Source organism: Hyperolius riggenbachi, chromosome 3 (assembly GCF_040937935.1).
Source record: "Hyperolius riggenbachi isolate aHypRig1 chromosome 3, aHypRig1.pri, whole genome shotgun sequence".
Taxonomy (NCBI): Eukaryota; Metazoa; Chordata; class Amphibia; order Anura; family Hyperoliidae; genus Hyperolius; species Hyperolius riggenbachi.
The window spans coordinates 465722489-465739562 of record NC_090648.1 but is presented as its reverse complement, the minus strand read 5'-3'; the positions used below and the strand labels follow the sequence as shown (position 1 = coordinate 465739562).

At 47.0% G+C, this 17074-nt stretch overlaps 1 protein-coding gene and 1 long non-coding RNA gene across 2 annotated transcripts; one reads left to right on the top strand and one right to left on the bottom strand.

Moving 5' to 3' along the window:
* Positions 1 to 272: 272 nt before the first annotated feature.
* LOC137561694 (sulfotransferase 6B1-like) lies at positions 273 to 10210 on the bottom strand. The gene is made up of 6 exons (XM_068273036.1): positions 10072 to 10210; positions 6050 to 6234; positions 3864 to 3990; positions 2304 to 2398; positions 1369 to 1558; positions 273 to 715 (listed from the first exon to the last, which is right to left on the bottom strand). Exons 1-6 carry the CDS (start codon positions 10208 to 10210, stop codon positions 597 to 599), a joined length of 855 nt encoding a protein of 284 aa, XP_068129137.1. The 3' UTR covers positions 273 to 596.
* Positions 3566 to 10356, top strand: LOC137561695 (uncharacterized). The gene is made up of 3 exons (XR_011030087.1): positions 3566 to 3626; positions 6030 to 6226; positions 9994 to 10356. It is a non-coding gene; the product is annotated as an uncharacterized lncRNA (long non-coding RNA).
* Positions 10357 to 17074: the final 6718 nt, after the last annotated feature.

Genomic DNA, 17074 nt, shown 5'->3' with positions numbered 1-17074 from the left:
AAGGGCTCCCAAAACTCTAGTGGGTTCCAGACCTAAGGGTGTATTTCCTGTAGCACATTGATTAGTGCTGTATTATTGCCACATTAGATGACTTTACTAATAGTATAAGGGCCGGTGTGCTTTGGATATTCAGTGTTCTGTCATCCCAGCTATAGTGATGGTCATGTCTAGGAGAAATCATGGAGAAGCATGTGATTTGTTTGATCTTCCGGTAGATTTGGAAAGCTCTGATTTGCTGTGATCATATCCTGCTTTAGCATATGATCATGACTAGCAAATCATACTTGCATACTGGTCACCTGACCAAACTGATCACATGCTTCTCCTTGAATACTCCTAAACATGACTATCACTACCCAGTATTAGCATACTACATATGGCACACACAGTTCTAACCTCGCAGGCCAGCTGTCACATGACCTCGCAGGCCAGCTGTCACATGATCTCACAATGCATCCCTATATAATCCTCTGCAGTGGAGGCATCCCTAAAGCGTTTATGCATTTGACCTATTAAGTTTTGCAGCATGTCCAGACCTCCCAACCAGTGAAGTAATGGAGAAGGCTATCGTACAGTCCAATCAGTAAGCAGCGTGCTCAGTCCTCAAAGTGAATGTGCTTGGCCAGGATGTTGGCTTCCATCCTTGTGTTGTAGAGCTCATCGAACAGCTTGTTCTGTTTACTGGTGAAATAAGATTTCCAGTCCCCAACCGCTCCTGCAAAGGAGAGAATTCAAATATTACATTACCAGCTTTCCTCTGGTGTACAAGCAAACATCTAGCACCTTATGACTAGGGCCCCGTTTTTTAAAAATCGATTTTCTCAAAAACTACAAGGTTTTTGAAAACCGTTTTTTTACTTGCTCCCATTATTCTCTCTAACTATGTTGGTTTGCATGTAAGTATTTATTTACTTAAACAATTGTTTATAATTCCGCGTAACGTAAAATTTATTAATGATTATGTGAAATCAATTCAATTTTTAAATTGTAATTCCGTGTAATGGTGATTGCTAAATATTAAGAAAAATTTCACTATTGTTGAAGTGAAAATAATAGGGCAAATTTGCATGAAAAAATTTCATAATGCTACAACAATGGACCATTCAAATTAAGCACACTGATGGCTGCACTCTCCTGCGTACAGATCACTGCTGATCTCTCTAGCCCCAGGTAGAGTTTCATTCACTATAGGGGAGAGCAGAGCGGTGCCTGGATATTGTTGCATGATTTGCCCACAGGACATACCAACTGTCCGTGGAGAGGGATATAGTTAAGGCATGGGCGGTACTGCCAGGGAGAAGGTGAGTATACCCTTTCCTCCTATTGCCATTTGCCAAAAGATCAGAGGATGGGGTGGGGCTTTCTCACCTTTCCGGAAGATGAGTTTGCGATTGGCGGTCAGCGAGCAGACAGTGTGATTGGGATCACTGTTCTTATCAGTCTCCACGTTGTTCTTCATCTCAGAGAAGGAGGTTTTCTTGCAGATCTCTTGAATCTCATTGTCGTTGATGTTTATGCCCAGATAAGTGCTGATCTTCCTCACAGCCGTGATGGGATCCTGAGTAGAGGAATAAAATGACATTGCTTTAAAGAGTTAATCCACTCCTAAACTGATTTTGCTTTTGGAGAGATAAACCTCCCAATGGTTTCTTCTATCTCTTGGGGGCTTTGGTGGCAAGTTCTCTGCTTTCCTGCGTTCTCTGTCCTGCATATCATATTGGGTGGAGAGACCCTCTAGCACATACATGTCAAAGTCCGATCTGGGGGTCAGATCTGACCCTTGGAGCCATCAGCTTTGGCCTTCAGGTAGTTTCCCCACTTTGCATTATGTTTGGCCCACTCTAGACCACCAGAGAAGCTATATTGGAGGGTAAGTCTAGATCACCAGGGAAGCCATAATAGGTGGGGGAAAGCACTAGATACCAGGGAACTGTATAGGAGAGGGAGGGGGCAACTAGACATCAGGAAACTGTGAAGGGGAGGGAGAACCATTAAACATCAGGGAACTGTATAGATGAGGGAAGGAGGACCAGGGAACTGTATAGATGAGGAAAGGAGGACCACTAAACACCAGTAAACTGTATAGAGGAGGGCTACTAGACACCAGGGAACCATATAGGGGAAGGAGGGTGACGCTAGACACCAGGGAACTCTATAGGGAATGGAAGGTGTTGGTAGACACTAGGGAAATGTAAAAAAAAGGAGACGGTGGCCACTAGACTGAGTTTGGTCCCAGAGCTGAATTTCGGCCCACTTTGTATTTGAGTTTGACACCCCTGTTCTAGCAGAACCAGCAGTCATACCTTCTTCATGGACTCATAGAAGAGGAAGAGGGGTCCCATTTCATTACGATTCTCCTCCCAGCTCAGAATGTGGTCACACCAGGATCCGCACACAACTGTAATAAATACACAAAGGAAGATTATTACATAGGAATGATGAAGTCACAGTAACCACTGACAAGATTTTGAAAAACATTTAGAAAAATCTACAATCCTATCTACAGTATATTGCCCCTCTTCCTGCCAGGAACCTGTTTATATAAATATGCTTATCCTTTTTCCCTCAGCTTTTTATAGGGTGGAACTCTTTTTCAGAGGGACAGTCCGTCTTTGGGAACTAATTCCCACTGTCCCTCTTTCTTCCTCATTGTTCCCTCTTCCAGGACTGATGTATAGATCTGTGTAAATATAAGTATTTTTCTACGGAAAATTGTATTTTATGGACTCAGAACTCCTTCTGTAAGTTGATAAATTTCTTATTTTAAAATGAAGGAGAACTAATAACGACAGATAGGACCAGTGTGGCCTGAATTTTAAAACTTTGTCTTTTGCGTCTGAATTCTTTCTGGTATCCGTTACTATGGTTGTGATTAGGGGTGTGTCTTAAAGTGTCCCACTTTCTTATCTGAAAAAGTTGGGAGGTATGGACAATCTAACTTGCTATGGATAATCTAACATGATATGGTCCTGACGCTGGGAAAATCTTGTGGAAACACCTTACCTGATTTAGGCTCGGTTCACATTGAAGCAGATGCAGAACGGAAATGGTAAGGGCATACGTGATGCGGATACGTACCATCCGTTGTGCATCTGCATGCAACAAATACTGCCGGCCGTTCAATCCATTCTCCCTGTTGCTGAGGATTGCCATTGGTCTTTTGCAGCTAAATGGAGATCCCCCAGCCACTGGGCTGTTCTGCAGGGACCGAGCCGTGGTGATGAACTGTGGGACGATTGAGTATGACATCACGGCAGTGACGGGATGTGGGCGAAACGGGTGACGCGGTTACGGCGACTAGCCTAGTGAGAACGGATTGCACCAGACCCCAACCCCCCCCCCCCCCCCCCCACCCCATGTTACCTCTTGTTCCTGTGTCACCTCTTGTCCCCCTCTGTGTCATTTTTCCTTTTTTTTCCTTCTATGTGACCTTAATTCACCTCCCTGAGTTCCTGTGTCCCCAGCCCCTTCTGGCGTACTCACATGGCCCTGAACCAGCACCGAATCTCAACACTCTCTTGCTGGTTGCTTAGCTGCGGTCACCATGGTTACTTATTTCCGGCACCTCTGAGGTCATGAGAAGCTCCGTCTGGAATTAGCCATGGTGACAGGATGCTAAGCTGCTGGTAGGAGAGCGGCAAGATTCAACACAGAATCAAGGCCCTTGTGGGTACAATAGAGGGGGTCAGGGACCATGGACAGCACAGGGAAGCCCAGCTTGAGGCCCACCAGGGACAGCGAGGCTCCCTCTAAAGTAAGGCCCCAAGCAGGGGCGTGCCTTGCTTGTACTCTGGGGGGCCCCCTACAAAGACATCAGACCACACACTCTAGGGTGTACGGTACTAAGAGTGATGGAGGATTACCTTGTCCACGTAGGTACATATCAAAGAAGTTGTTCCAGGAGTCGATGGTGGGCAGGTTGGGGTTATCCTTGTAGTAGTGGAATAGAGAGACAGCTGTGTCCTTTGGGTTGCGGATAATGTAGATGACCTACAGGGAACATCACAGTGGAATGAGTTACACACATCAGAAATTATATTTGTGAGCTCAAGATATATTTATAATCTAGATACAAGGGGCCTGATTCACTAACTGGTGCTAACCAAGTTAGCACGCCTAAAGGCTTTGGACGTGCTAACTAGGGTGCTAAGTAGTTAGCACGCATCAAGCTGAATCAGATCAAAGTACCATGCGCAAAACTTTGCGCGTGCAAAGGCCGGTGCGTGCGAAACATTGCATCAGGTGCGACGAAACACGGCGCACCCGATGCGCCTATAACGGCAAATTAGGTGTGCCCTAAACGTCGCACCCATGCGCCATTTAGAGCGCATCCAATGCGCCGTTTTGTCGCACCCGATGTGACGTTTCACGCGCACCGGCCTTTGCGCGTGAACACTAATTAGCGCGCGCAAAGGATTTTTATGCGTGATAAGGGGCTTTTCACAAGCGTGCTAACAGTTAGCACTGCTTTGTGAATCAAGCCCAATGGGAGTCATTTACTAAAGTTGGAGAATCTTAGTGGTCTGCAAAGCTAGACTGAAAGGTCACCATTAAATCTCTGTTTGGCCCCTGGGCCGAACTTTGGACATGCCTGTGCTAGATGAAGCTCTGGCGAGGTGGACGATTACCTCTGCTCGAGAATCCAGCATGTGTACAGCAGCCCCTGACCCTGGTCTATGATCAGCCCAGCAGATTGATTTGGCTGAGGCCATTGTTCTCCCCACTCCCACCATGTGACGTTCTTAGTGTGCCACTCTATCAGCCCCCTTCCTCCCCTGCATACCAACAGGACAGGGAACTAGCCTGCAGGCTAGCAATGTATCTGTACTGTGTCGGCCCTGCAATGTCACTTGATTAAATCCACATCCCTGGCGGGCGGCATGCCTCATACGCGTGTGCAAGGCTTTAGACTACAATCGGAACATAAATCAGTGACTGACTAGTAGGGAGCTTCTCTGAGACTTAGTGACATAACTATATACTCTGTAAAGCACTGCAGAAGTTATCAGTGCTATATAAATACACCAAAATAATAATTCATCTGGGCTGTCTTGTAGTTATTAAATATAATATAAGCTTTATTTATTGCTGATCTGTGCCAGTGTGACCATCGCTAAGCTCACGTCAGTGTTAAAACCAGGAATATCTGCATTCTGGACTCGTGCACAGGGCTGTTTCTAGACTTTTTGCCATACATTGTGAGGACGCCCCATTCTTTCCCCAACGGGAGAGGAGAGATACATTGGGCTGTGCATTGCAGGTACTGGCACTATGCTTACCTCCCTCTGCTTCCTCCAAGACAGCATCTCTTCCCTGCTGGCTGCACCATCTGATCCCCAGGATGCCAGCTGCACTGGCGCCGCATCACTCACCCAGTCTCAGCAGATAAGCGATGGGATCACCAGCCACATGTAAAGTCCTGCTTCCTCTCTGACTACAGTGGCACCTCAAGTGACCCGGAAGTACGTCATGTCAGGTCACATGAGGCACCGCTGTAGCCATGGATACAGGACACTGGACGGGAGGATGGAGATCCCATCACTGCAGGTGAGTGAGGCCGGGCCGTGCATCTAGAGAGAGAGACGGGGAGTGTGAGAAGGGGGAATATTTGGGGGGAGGGGAGCTGCCTCTTGCTGCCCACTAATTGTTGGCGCCCTGAAGCATGTGATTCACATTGCTTCATGTAAGAACTGCCCCTGCATGTACACAACCCTAAGGGTGCATACACATCCAATTTTGATTAGCCAATTTTACCACTTTTACCATGTAGTACAAGATCTTATCTACACAATTTGTTCGAAGTATTCAACATCTGTTGGCTCCCATACGACAAGGAGGTGGTAAAATTGGTCAGTGATTGGCCAATCAAAATGTGATGTGTGTATGCATCCTTTAGTCCGCATTGGCTGCTCCTCACCCCTGAACATTTTTCATGATGAAAGTACAAGCTTATGACACTACTGCCTGCAGCCAGTAGGGGGCACATGTTACATATAGGATAGTCAATCTTTTTTTTTTTTTTTTTCCAGCAGGTTGGTATGGGGCTCACCTTGCATTTCTTGGCTTTGAAGCTGTCGGGCAGCATATGATAGTTGAGGTGAGTCGGGATGATCCTCCGACTTGAGATGTTGTCAAGCTCTTCCAGTCTGGAGACATCTCCGAATTCGATGGGGGAGGTGAGGGTGACTTTGGAGGGAAAGAGAAGCTTCATGATCTCAGCCAGCCAGTGAGTGCCTAGAAAGCAGAAGAACAGATAATTATTAATTGGTAAAGTAAATATCCACCGTGATTCCAGCAGCTCTATCCACAAGCCGTATTTCAGCCCCACCCTGGCTGGTTATATCCCTTAGAGCCCCCCGTGGTGTGAATTCCCTCCTTTGGAGCAGTAATTTGCATCTCTGCCCCGCCCATGAGGAACAATGAGGCAGCCTCCCTCCTAAATGATTCCATTAATTAATATACGCTTATACTCTGTGGTGTTTCATCAGCAGAGGGGGAGACCATCATCAGGTGATGGACAGACTATCAATACACCTGGGGCGATCTAATATGAGGCCAGCTTAGGGTTCAGGTTGGATTTTCCACAGTGGACAATTACTGAAACAGACAGAACTGAATTTGGGGGACACATGTCCATGTGGTATATGGCCTACCAGTACAATCAATTTTTTTTGTGTGTACACAGCTTAATGCCTTGCTGCGCATGTCTACAGGAACCATATGGTCTTGGTGCAAATATTTTGCTTTGGTGCTTCTGGCTGCTCTGAGACTCCTCATAGAATTCATACAGAACTTGACGCACTAAGATTTATATGTCAAACTCTGGCTTTCCCTACTTTGGATTATGTTCCGTCCACTCTAGACCGCCAGGGAAGCTATATTGGAGGAGAAGCCGTAGATCACCAGGGAATCCATATGGGGAGAGAGGGGGAAAGCACTAGATACCAGGGAACTGTATAGGGGAAGGGAAGGGGTCATCGGACACCAGGGATCTGTTTATGAAAGGTAAGGGGTACCACTAGACACCCAGCAACTGTATAGGGGAAGTAGTGGAGCAGCTAGACACCAGGGAACTGTATAGGAGTGAGAGGGAGACCACTAGACACCAGGGAACTGTAATGGGAAGGGAGTGGGGCCATTAGACACCAGGGAACTGTATAGGGGAGGGAGGGGGCCATTAGACACCAGGGAACTGTATAGGGGAGGGAGGGGGCCATTAGACACCAGGGAACTGTAATGGGAAGGGAGTGGGGCCACTAGACATCAGGGAACTGTATAGAGGAGGGAGGGGGTTACTTGACACCAGGAAACTGTATAGGAGTGAGAAGGAGACCACTAGACACCAGGGCACTGTATAGGGGAGGATGTGGGGCCATTAGACACAAGGGAACTGTATAGGGGAGGGGGGGGGGCATTAGACACCCACTAGTCACCAAGTAATTGTTATAGGGTTTTTTTCAGAATTTACAGCACTTGAGAAGTGTGAAGTTGCCAAAGTTGCAATTTTGTTTTGCAATAGTTTTCATAAAACCTTCTTTTGAATTTTATAGGTATCAAATAGGGGTATAATTAACTACAAATCATTGGGCCCCCACCCAAAATTTAATGGAGCCCCTAATGTTCACACCTTCCTTTACTTCTGCCTACTCCTGGTGACCTATAATATATAGGGTCCTAAGGACAGCCCTGTGCAGAACAGAGATAGAAAATGTTTGCTCAATTAGCAACAGGCAGTGTACTTGAGCAAACATTTATATCTCTGTACTGCACAAGGCTGTCCTTAGGATTTATATATTATATGTCTTTCCCCTCAGTACAATATTTGGAAGTTGTTTGTTATTTATTACTCCTGGTGATCCTCACCGCCTGGTGGCCCATCTTGCAAGAGTCATAAAACAAGTGTGGACATCTAACTTTTATATCCACAAAAACACCCGTTCTAAAGCATGGACCACTTTATCAGAGGGAGTGAAGTAGTAGTTCCCGCCAATATACAGCAGATTCGATCACTGTGATCCAATCTGCTGTGAAATCGTTGCGCAAATGTTGACCGAACGATCAATTTCCGACCGAAATCGATCGTTCCTGTCGATCTTGTCCATGCGGAAGATTGCGCTCGATCGCTGGTGGGTCGGGAGTGCGTCAATAGCGCCGTTCGAATGTCCGACGACCGACGCAATACAGCGGCAATACATTACCTGTTCCGCTGGCGCATGTCCCAGCTGTCACCGCTGCTCCTTCTTTGCTGGGCTCCGGGTCCGGCAGGCTTCACTTCTTCCTGTCCTGGCAGGAAGTGTAAACAGTAGAGCGCTCTCTACTGTTTAAACTTCCCCGGACTGGAAGTGAAGATGCAGCCCTGGAGCCGAGCACGGAGAAGAAGACAACAGCGGAGACCGGGGGACTCGCGCCGGCCGGATCAGGTAATGCATGCATGGGGGGCGGCAGCGGCAGCTTCACAAATGGTGATCGGTTTTATGCTGAAATCGATTCACAAGCTGTTTGCAGTAAAGGCAGCCATACGATCCCTCTCTGATCAGATTCGATCAGAGAGTGATCTATCTGTTGGTCGATCCAAATCGATCAGTGTATGGCTACCTTTACAGCTCTGGGCTCCCCTGTGGTCACAGACAGGGGCTGCTCCCCTTGTACTTATGCCCCCTAGTATCAAAGTCACAATCAGGGCTGGTGCACACCAAGAGCGCTTCTGAGCACTTTTAAAAAATGCCATCACTTTGAAAAGCGCTTGGCAAACATATTTGAATGGGATGGATCACACCAAAGCGATGTGATTTTCTCCCAAACGCAAACGCGGTTCCTGCAGCATTTTTGCTGATTTCTGAGGCGATTCAGCCTCAATGTTAAGTATACGAAAGTGGAAAATCGCTATGAAAAGTACTAGAACAGAGCGATTTTCCAAGCGTTTTTGTTACAGAAGCTGTCCAGTTTCAGCTCTACTGCAACAAAAAAATAAACGCTACACCAAAACTCTCTAAAAATCGCTAGGCATACTTAGAAAATTGCTAGGCACATGCCTAGAATCGCCTAGAAAAATCACTTCAAAAAGCACTGAGCGTTTACGATTACACTTAACAGAGGCGCCAGCAAAGGATAAAATACACTAAAAAGCAGATTAAAAAGGAGGTAGCAAACTAGTAATGGACATATCTCCCGCTAGTCAGACTCAGTCTAATTCCAAAAACAACTTTTATTTTCACATTCGAAAAAAAGATTCAAATTGCAATTTGAGTCTTTTCAATTGTGAAAATAAGTTGTTTTTGGAACTAGACTGAGTGAGCCTGACTAGCAAGGGGGTGGTGATTGTGGAGGTTTTGCAGAAAGTGCTTTTTGCACAATAGAAAATAAAGGAAACATCCAAGCAGGAAAAAAAAAACTCCACTTACCTGGGGCTTTCTCCAGCCCTCAGCAGTCGTTCTGTGCCCTCGCCGCAGCTCCGATGGCTCCCGGTGTCCTTCGCTGCAGAAGCCGACCTTGCCAGGTCGGCTTTCGGGTCAGGGTCAGCTTCCAGGTCAGCTTCTTGTGCACTCCACGGCGCGAGTCGCGTGGTCGGGCCGACGTCATCATGATTGTACTGCGCAGGTGCAGTATAATCCTGATGACGTCGCCCGGACCACGTGACCCGCGCGGTGGAGCACAGAAGAAGCCGACCCGAAACCCGACCTGGCGAGGTCGGCTTCTGAAGCGGGAAAGACCGGGAGCCACCGGAGCTGCGGCGAAGGCACAGTACGACTGCCAGGGGCTGGAGGAAGCCCCAGGTAAGTGGAGCTTTTTTTTTTAGCTTGGACCTTCACTTTAAGCTTATGTAGGTGGCCAGCTCTGCAAGGGAGTTTGGGAAAAAGACAGCATAAATACAAGGAATCAGACTCTTCTGCTAATGTTGAGTCTTGTGAAAACCAACACGCACACAAATTGTTTTGGCCAAATCAAACTTACTCCAGTTTGAAAATTCTACCCTATTCATTTGTGCAATATCAGGTCAGAAGATAACTCATACAGAAAGGACATCTCTAAAACATGTAAAAGAAAAAAAAAGCGATCGGTCATAGTAAGTACCAGATTTGGGATAGGAGACAAGGAGGATGTCATCTTCTCTGGCCTGGAAGAAATCCAGAGACTTCAGAAGCTCAGCAGAGGAGCGAGTTGTGAAGGGGATTTCCTTGAAGAGATGGATGAGGTCTGTCTGGAGCGACATGGCGAGGATTGGATGAGGTGCTGCTTGTTGTTGGTTGCACGGCTGGGATGCGACAGAACCCTAGCACTGCACTCGGGGTTGATATACTGACAGAGAGAGGCGGACGCTGGACTACATCCAACTTTTTTTTTTAAGCCACTTGATTGCAAACACAACTTATCAGCACATTTATGATCATTTATGGCACAGCAATTAGTATTGACTTGAGTGTTTCTTACTAAAACAAGAGCCCATTATAACCATGACAAAAATTCTGGACTTGTTGACCCTTTATGTATTGGATTCTTTATGTAACTATAGCCATATCTATATGGCAAACCTGCTGAACCCATAAGTTGTTCTTCTCAACACAATGAGAAGTCATTCTGCTATCGCAGAGTGTCGCTTAGCTTGTCTGATAACCAGGACAGAAATCAGTGAAGTCATAGGAGAAAATAATGTAATAAAGTACAATAATAATCGGAGAACGGAACTCAGTAATGGGCCCACATCGACGGTGACTAACCAGACAAAGACTTTCATCTTATGCTGAGTCACAGTGACATCAAAACAGCCACCTCGTGCTGCAGAGTGCCAGATTTTAATGTCATACTCATAGTTGCCTGGTGATCACAAAGAAAAAAAAACTACCATATATACTCAAGAATAAGCTGATCCCCGCGTATGCCCACCCCCCCACTTTTGTCTAAAGCAGGGGTCTCAAACTTGCGGCCCGCGGGCCATTTGCGGCCCTCGATACAATATTTTGAGGCCCGCGCCGGCAAAAGCTTCCTTATAGTTCGCTTCAGTGCTCCCAAGTAATCCGCCCTGTCCCCGCCGCTAAACGAGGGCTGCAGAGCCCCCAAATCGCCCGGGGGCAATCCGCCGGCATTTCCTGGAAGGGGCAGAGCTTTCAGCTTCAGCTCTGCCCCTCCTGACGTCAATCGCGGCGCATCGCTGCCTCTCCCCGCCCCTCTCTGTGAAGGAAGAGTGAGAGGGGCGGGTAGAGGCGGCGATGCGCCGCGATTGACGTCAGGAGGGGCAGAGCTGAAGCTGAAAGCTCTGCCCCTTCCAGGAAATGCCGGCGGATGGCCCCCCCGGGCGATTTGGGGGCTCTGCAGCCCTTGTTTTGCGGCGGGGACACAGCGGATTACTTGTAATGGGAGCACTGAAACGAGCTATAAGGTTAAATAGGCAAAATAGTTTACTTCAGTGAGAATGTGATTTTGAAATAAAAATCAATGCAAGGGGAGGGAGGGTGGGGGCGGGAGCTGCTGATTGAGGAAATGACATGCCATCATAACAGTTATATGGGAAGAGTGGAAGACGTTCTGTGTGCACAATTATCTGCTAAGGCAGCCAATTACAATTAGAACAGACACAAGGGAGAGAATTAGATTTTGTCATATCTTCATTCAGACTTCAACAAAGGACTTTTTTTGTGAAATCCCTGACTTTGCTTCCTGCGGCCCCCAGGTAAATTGAGTTTGAGACCCCTGGTCTAAAGAAATTAATTAAATGCAGTGACCTGCCAATATGTCGATGCCCCAATTTGCCTTAGTAAGTTCTCGCCCCCCCCCCCCCCAAGAGCGCACATTGGAAGCGTAGAAGAAGAGCATAGCTACCTGTCCTCGCTCCTGCTTTCTGGCAGCTTTGTACTTGCTGCTAGAGATCCAGGCTGCAGTGGTATACAATGGCCTCAATTTACTAAGCTTCTCTCCTGTCTTTAAAGAAAACTAACGAAAAAAACTCCCCTAGGGGGTACTCACCTCGGGTGGGAGAAGCCTCCGGATCCTATTGAGGCTTCCCCGTCCTCATTGGTCCCACGGTGGTGGCGAAAATCCTCCCGGAGCGGCGGCGACGTAAATATTTACCTTTTGGCTCCAGCGCAGGCGCAGTATCCTCTCCTTCCCACGGAGATCGGCGGAAGTAGCCGATCTCCGTTGTGCCGCTCTACTGCACAGGCGCAAGTCGCCTGTGCAATAGACCGGACCCGACGGAGATCGACTATTTCCGCCTATCTCCGTCAGAAGAGCAGCAACAGTGCCCCCGCTGGAGCCTGGAAAGGTAAATATTGAACAGGCTGTCGGGTCTGTTGGGCCGCTGTTCGGAGGACTGCAGCGAGACTCCCATGGGACAGAGGAGGATGGGGGAAGCCTCATTAGGATCTGGAGGCTTCCCCCTCCCGAGGTGAGTACCCCCCAGGGGACGTTTTTGGTTTTACAGTGTCTGTTTAGTTACGTTACTAGAGTTATCACCATGGTGATGAGGCATGAAGTATTCAGGAAACATTTTACCTCAAGCAAACCAATCTCTTCTGTCTTTAAGTAAACTCCTCAATCCTTAAAATAACTCCAGAATTCTAAAGTTAAAGACAGGGGGCCATATGCAAATCACTTTTTGATCCGAGTTTTCTCCTAGGAAATAATTTTTAATCTTCAATTTAAAATAACTTTCCAGCACTTTTCAACTAAAAAAGTACCAAAAAGTAGGTGAAAAAGCACTATCAAAATTATTTTGAGTATTTTCTTGCTTTCTGGTGGCTTAAAAGGCATTTTATTGACAAGTTTAAACATATCAACTTGGAGAAAACTAAGGAGAAAAAGTGAATTGCATATGGGCCAGGCTGTTAATTAACTGTGTGTGAAAATAACTACAGAGGAGGTAAATTAACTACAGAAGAGGTAACTTAAGGAATGAAGAGATAAGATAACTCTCTCACTATGTGGAGGTAAGTTTTCTCTTGCCTTATTATCTCCAGCATGATCTTAGTGAATTGAGGCCATTGGCCTCAATTCACTACGCTTATCTCGTGCCTTTAATAATGTTTCTAGAGTTATCACCATGGTGACGAGGCATGTCGTATTCAGGAAACATTTTACCTCAGGCAAACCTAAAGTTAACTCTTCTGTCTGTAAGTTAACTCTTCAATCCTTAAAATAACTCCAGAGTTAAAGACAGGCTGTCTATTAACTGCATGTGAAAATACCTACAGAGGAGGTAACTTACCTACAGAGGAGGTAACTTAACTACAGAGGAGGTAACTTAAGGAATGAAGAGATAAGATAACTCTCTCACCGGCCCATATGCAATTAATGTTTTCTCCTGCGTTTTCTCCTAGGTGATCTTTTTAAGCTTGTCAATAAAATGCCTTTTGAGCCACCAGAAAGCAAGAAAATACTCAGAATTATGTTGATAGCACCTTTTCACAAACTTTTTGGTACTTTTTTTAGTTGAAAAGTGCTGGAAAGTTATTTTAAATTGAAGATGAAAAATTATCTCCTAGGCGAAAACTCAGGTGAAATAGTGAATTGCAAATGGCCCACTGTGTGGAGGTAAGTTGTCTCTTGCCTTATTATCTCCAGCATGATCTTAGTGAATTGAGGTCATATCTGTAGCGTAGCAATAGGTGATGCAGAGGTTGCAGCTGCACTGGGCCCCTCCTTCATCTTCATCTTATTAGCTTTTACTTGATGCTATGCTGACAATGAACCCCTCTATATGTGCATTGCATAGTGGTAATTCCTTACTCTCACACCTCTCTGACACTGCAGCTGTCCTTGGTAGGTTTGGGGAGTCCATATCAATAGAGTGCTTGGGGTCCCATGTACAGTATATTATACATTTTACTGAATATCTTATGTGCCATCACACAACGGTCCATTTGGATTCTTGCAAGGCATTGCAAGACAGACTTAAGATGCCCATACATTGGCAGATGGGGCAGCAGATCCCTCTGTGATCAGATATTTTCAGAGAGGGATCTATTGCTCAAGCAAGGGGAAGCTATGCCCATCCTTTTGTGTATTCACTTCCAAAATTATAGTTTGCATGCAAAGGCATTCCGTACTAAACCCTTTTACTAGCGCTGAGTTTTTCTCCAAGTTCAAAAGGGTCCGTACTCTACCCACGCCTGTCGGCAAGCAAGCAAACATTTCATGCTCATGAACCTGGGATTTACTCTGAGGCCTTTCTGGTTCTACCATCCTAGGGAACACATCCCTGCACATAAACCCGTCTACCATCTCCAGGGTTTGATGTCCTCTGTTGATCCCTATTTTACTATTCCTTACCTGGTCTGGGCTGGTTTAAGCTACAATAAGGACTTGGGACAAAATAACCTGGTGGCCCCCTGACACCAACTCTTCCCCCTGGCAGAAAATTCACCTCTCTGGGCAACACAGGGATTTTAAATATGTTGATAGCGGCGGTGCACATGTATGGAACAACAGAAATAGGATGGGGAAACGCGGTAATCCAAGTGACGTACTTCCTGTCCTGCAGGGGGACGTCACATGATGAGTGGAGGTGAGTGGCGTGCAGGGGGGGGGGGGTTGTTGGCGAGAGGGGGGGCTATGCACATGACCCATCAGAGACCGGTAGGGGCAGGGGCAGCAGTGCTCGGGGGCCCTGGGGAAATTGCCCAGGTTGCCCCTATGGTAGCGGCGGGCTTGCTCCCGCTGATAGCCATTGTGATATGCTGCCATGTAATGTACAGAAATTATAGCATCTACCTTCTAAATCTCCATTTTCTTTAGTCTGTCTGCAGACTGCAGCACAGTTCGGTGGGACCCACTAAAAATAAAAGAGTGAATTATGTAGATTTTGCTTTATTTATTACCCATGGGGATGGGGGAGAAGTGGGAGAGCTCATAGGCTGCTGTGCCTTTTCATGCTGTCTCTCTGCGCTCTGCCAGTATCCTAAGAGCACATTAACCTATTCTGCCAGCTGTGATCAAAGGTTCATTTTACAAATATAACATTCTCCAGATATACTGTGTGTTATGTTTTACAGGAGTGACATCACCACTCTCCAGATATACAGTATGTTATGTTTTATGGGAGTGACATAATCACTCTCTGTAAAAATCTTCCCGTGGAGCCAGGTACACCGGTATCGGTTAGTCAAGCATAGGTGGCCGCAGTATAGGTTGCTAGGTATAGGTGCTCCCAGTATAGCCAGGTATAGGTGTTCCCAGTATAGGCAGGCATAGGTGCTTCCAGTATAGCCAGGCATAGGTGCTTCCAGTATAGCCAGGCATAGGTGCTTCCAGTATAGCCAGCTATAGGCGCTTCCAGTATAGCCAGGCATAGGTGTTCCCAGTATAGCCAGTCATAGGTGTTCTTAGTATAGCCAGGCATAGGTGCTTCCAGTATAGCCAGGCATAGGTGCTTCCAGTATAACCAGGCATAGGTGCGTCCAGTATAGCCAGGCATAGGTGCTTCCAGTATAGCCAGCTATAGGCGCTTCCAGTATAGCCAGGCATAGGTGTTCCCAGTATAGCCAGTCATAGGTGTTCCCAGTATAGCCAGGCATAGGTGCTTCCAGTATAGCCAGGCATAGGTGCTTCCAGTATAGCCAGGCATAGGTGCTTCCAGTATAGCCAGGCATAGGTGCTTCCAGAATAGCAAGGCATAGGTGTTCCCAGTATAGCCAGGCATAGGTGCTCCCAGTATAGCCAGGTATAGGTGTTCCCAGTATAGCCAGGCATAGGTGCTCCCAGTATAGCCATGTATAGGTGCTTCCAGTATAGCCAGGCATAGGTGCTTCCAGTATAGCCAGGCATAGGTGTTCCCAGTATAGCCAGGCATATGTGCTCCCAGTATAGCCAGGTATAGGTGTTCCCAGTATAGCCAGGTATAGGTGTTCCCAGTATAGCCAGGTATAGGTGCTTCCAGTATAGCCAGGTATAGGTGCTCCCAGTATAGCCAGGCATAGGTGCTCCCAGTATAGCCAGGCATAGGTGTTCCCAGTATAGCCAGGTATAGGTGCTTCCAGTATAGCCAGGCATAGGTGCTTCCAGTATAGCCAGGCATAGGTGCTCCCAGTATAGCCAGGTATAGGTGTTCCCAGTATAGCCAGGTATAGGTGCTTCCAGTATAGCCAGGTATAGGTGTTGCAAGTATAGCCAGGCATAGGTGCTCCCAGTATACCCAAGTATAGGCGCTTCCAGTATAGCCAGGCATAGGTGCTCCCAGTATAGCCAGGTATAGGTGTTCCCAGTATAGCCAGGCATAGGTGCTCCCAGTATAGCCAGTCATAGGTGCTCCCAGTATAGCCAGGTATAGGTGCTCCCAGTATAGCCAGGTATAGGTGCTCCCAGTATAGCCAGGTATAGGTGCTTCCAGTATAGCCAGGTATAGGTGTTGCAAGTATAGCCAGGCATAGGTGCTCCCAGTATAGCCAGGCATAGGTTCTCCCAGTATAGCCAGGCGTAGGTGCTCCCATTATAGCCAGGTAAAGGTGCTCCTAGTATAGCCAGGTATAGGTGCTCCCAGTATAGCTAGGCATAGGTGCTGCAAGTATAGCCAGGTATATGTGCTCCCAGTATAGGCAGGCATAAGTGCTCCCAGTATAGCCAGGCATAGGTGCTTATAGTATAGCCAGGCATAGGTGCTGCAAGTATAGCCAGGCATAGGTGCTCCCAGTATAGGCAGGCATAGGTGCTCCCAGTATAGGCAGGCATAGGTGTTCCCATTATAGGCATGCATAGGTGCTCCCAGTATAGTCAGGCATAGGTGCTCCCAGTATAGGCAGGCATAGGTGCTTTCAGTATAGCCAGGTATAGGTGCTTCCAGTATAGCCAGGTATAGGTGCTCCCAGTATAGCCAGGCATAGGTGTTCCCAGTATAGCCAGGTATAGGTGCTTCCAGTATAGCCAGGCATAGGTGCTTCCAGTATAGCCAGGCATAGGTGCTTCCAGTATAGCCAGGCATAGGTGCTCCCAGTATAGCCAGGTATAGATGCTTCCAGTATAGCCAGGTATAGGTGTTGCAAGTATAGCCAGGCATAGGTGCTCCCAGTATAGCCAGCTAAAGGCGCTTCCAGTATAGCCAGGCATAGGTGCTCCCAGTATAGCCAGGTATAGGTGTTCCCAGTATAGC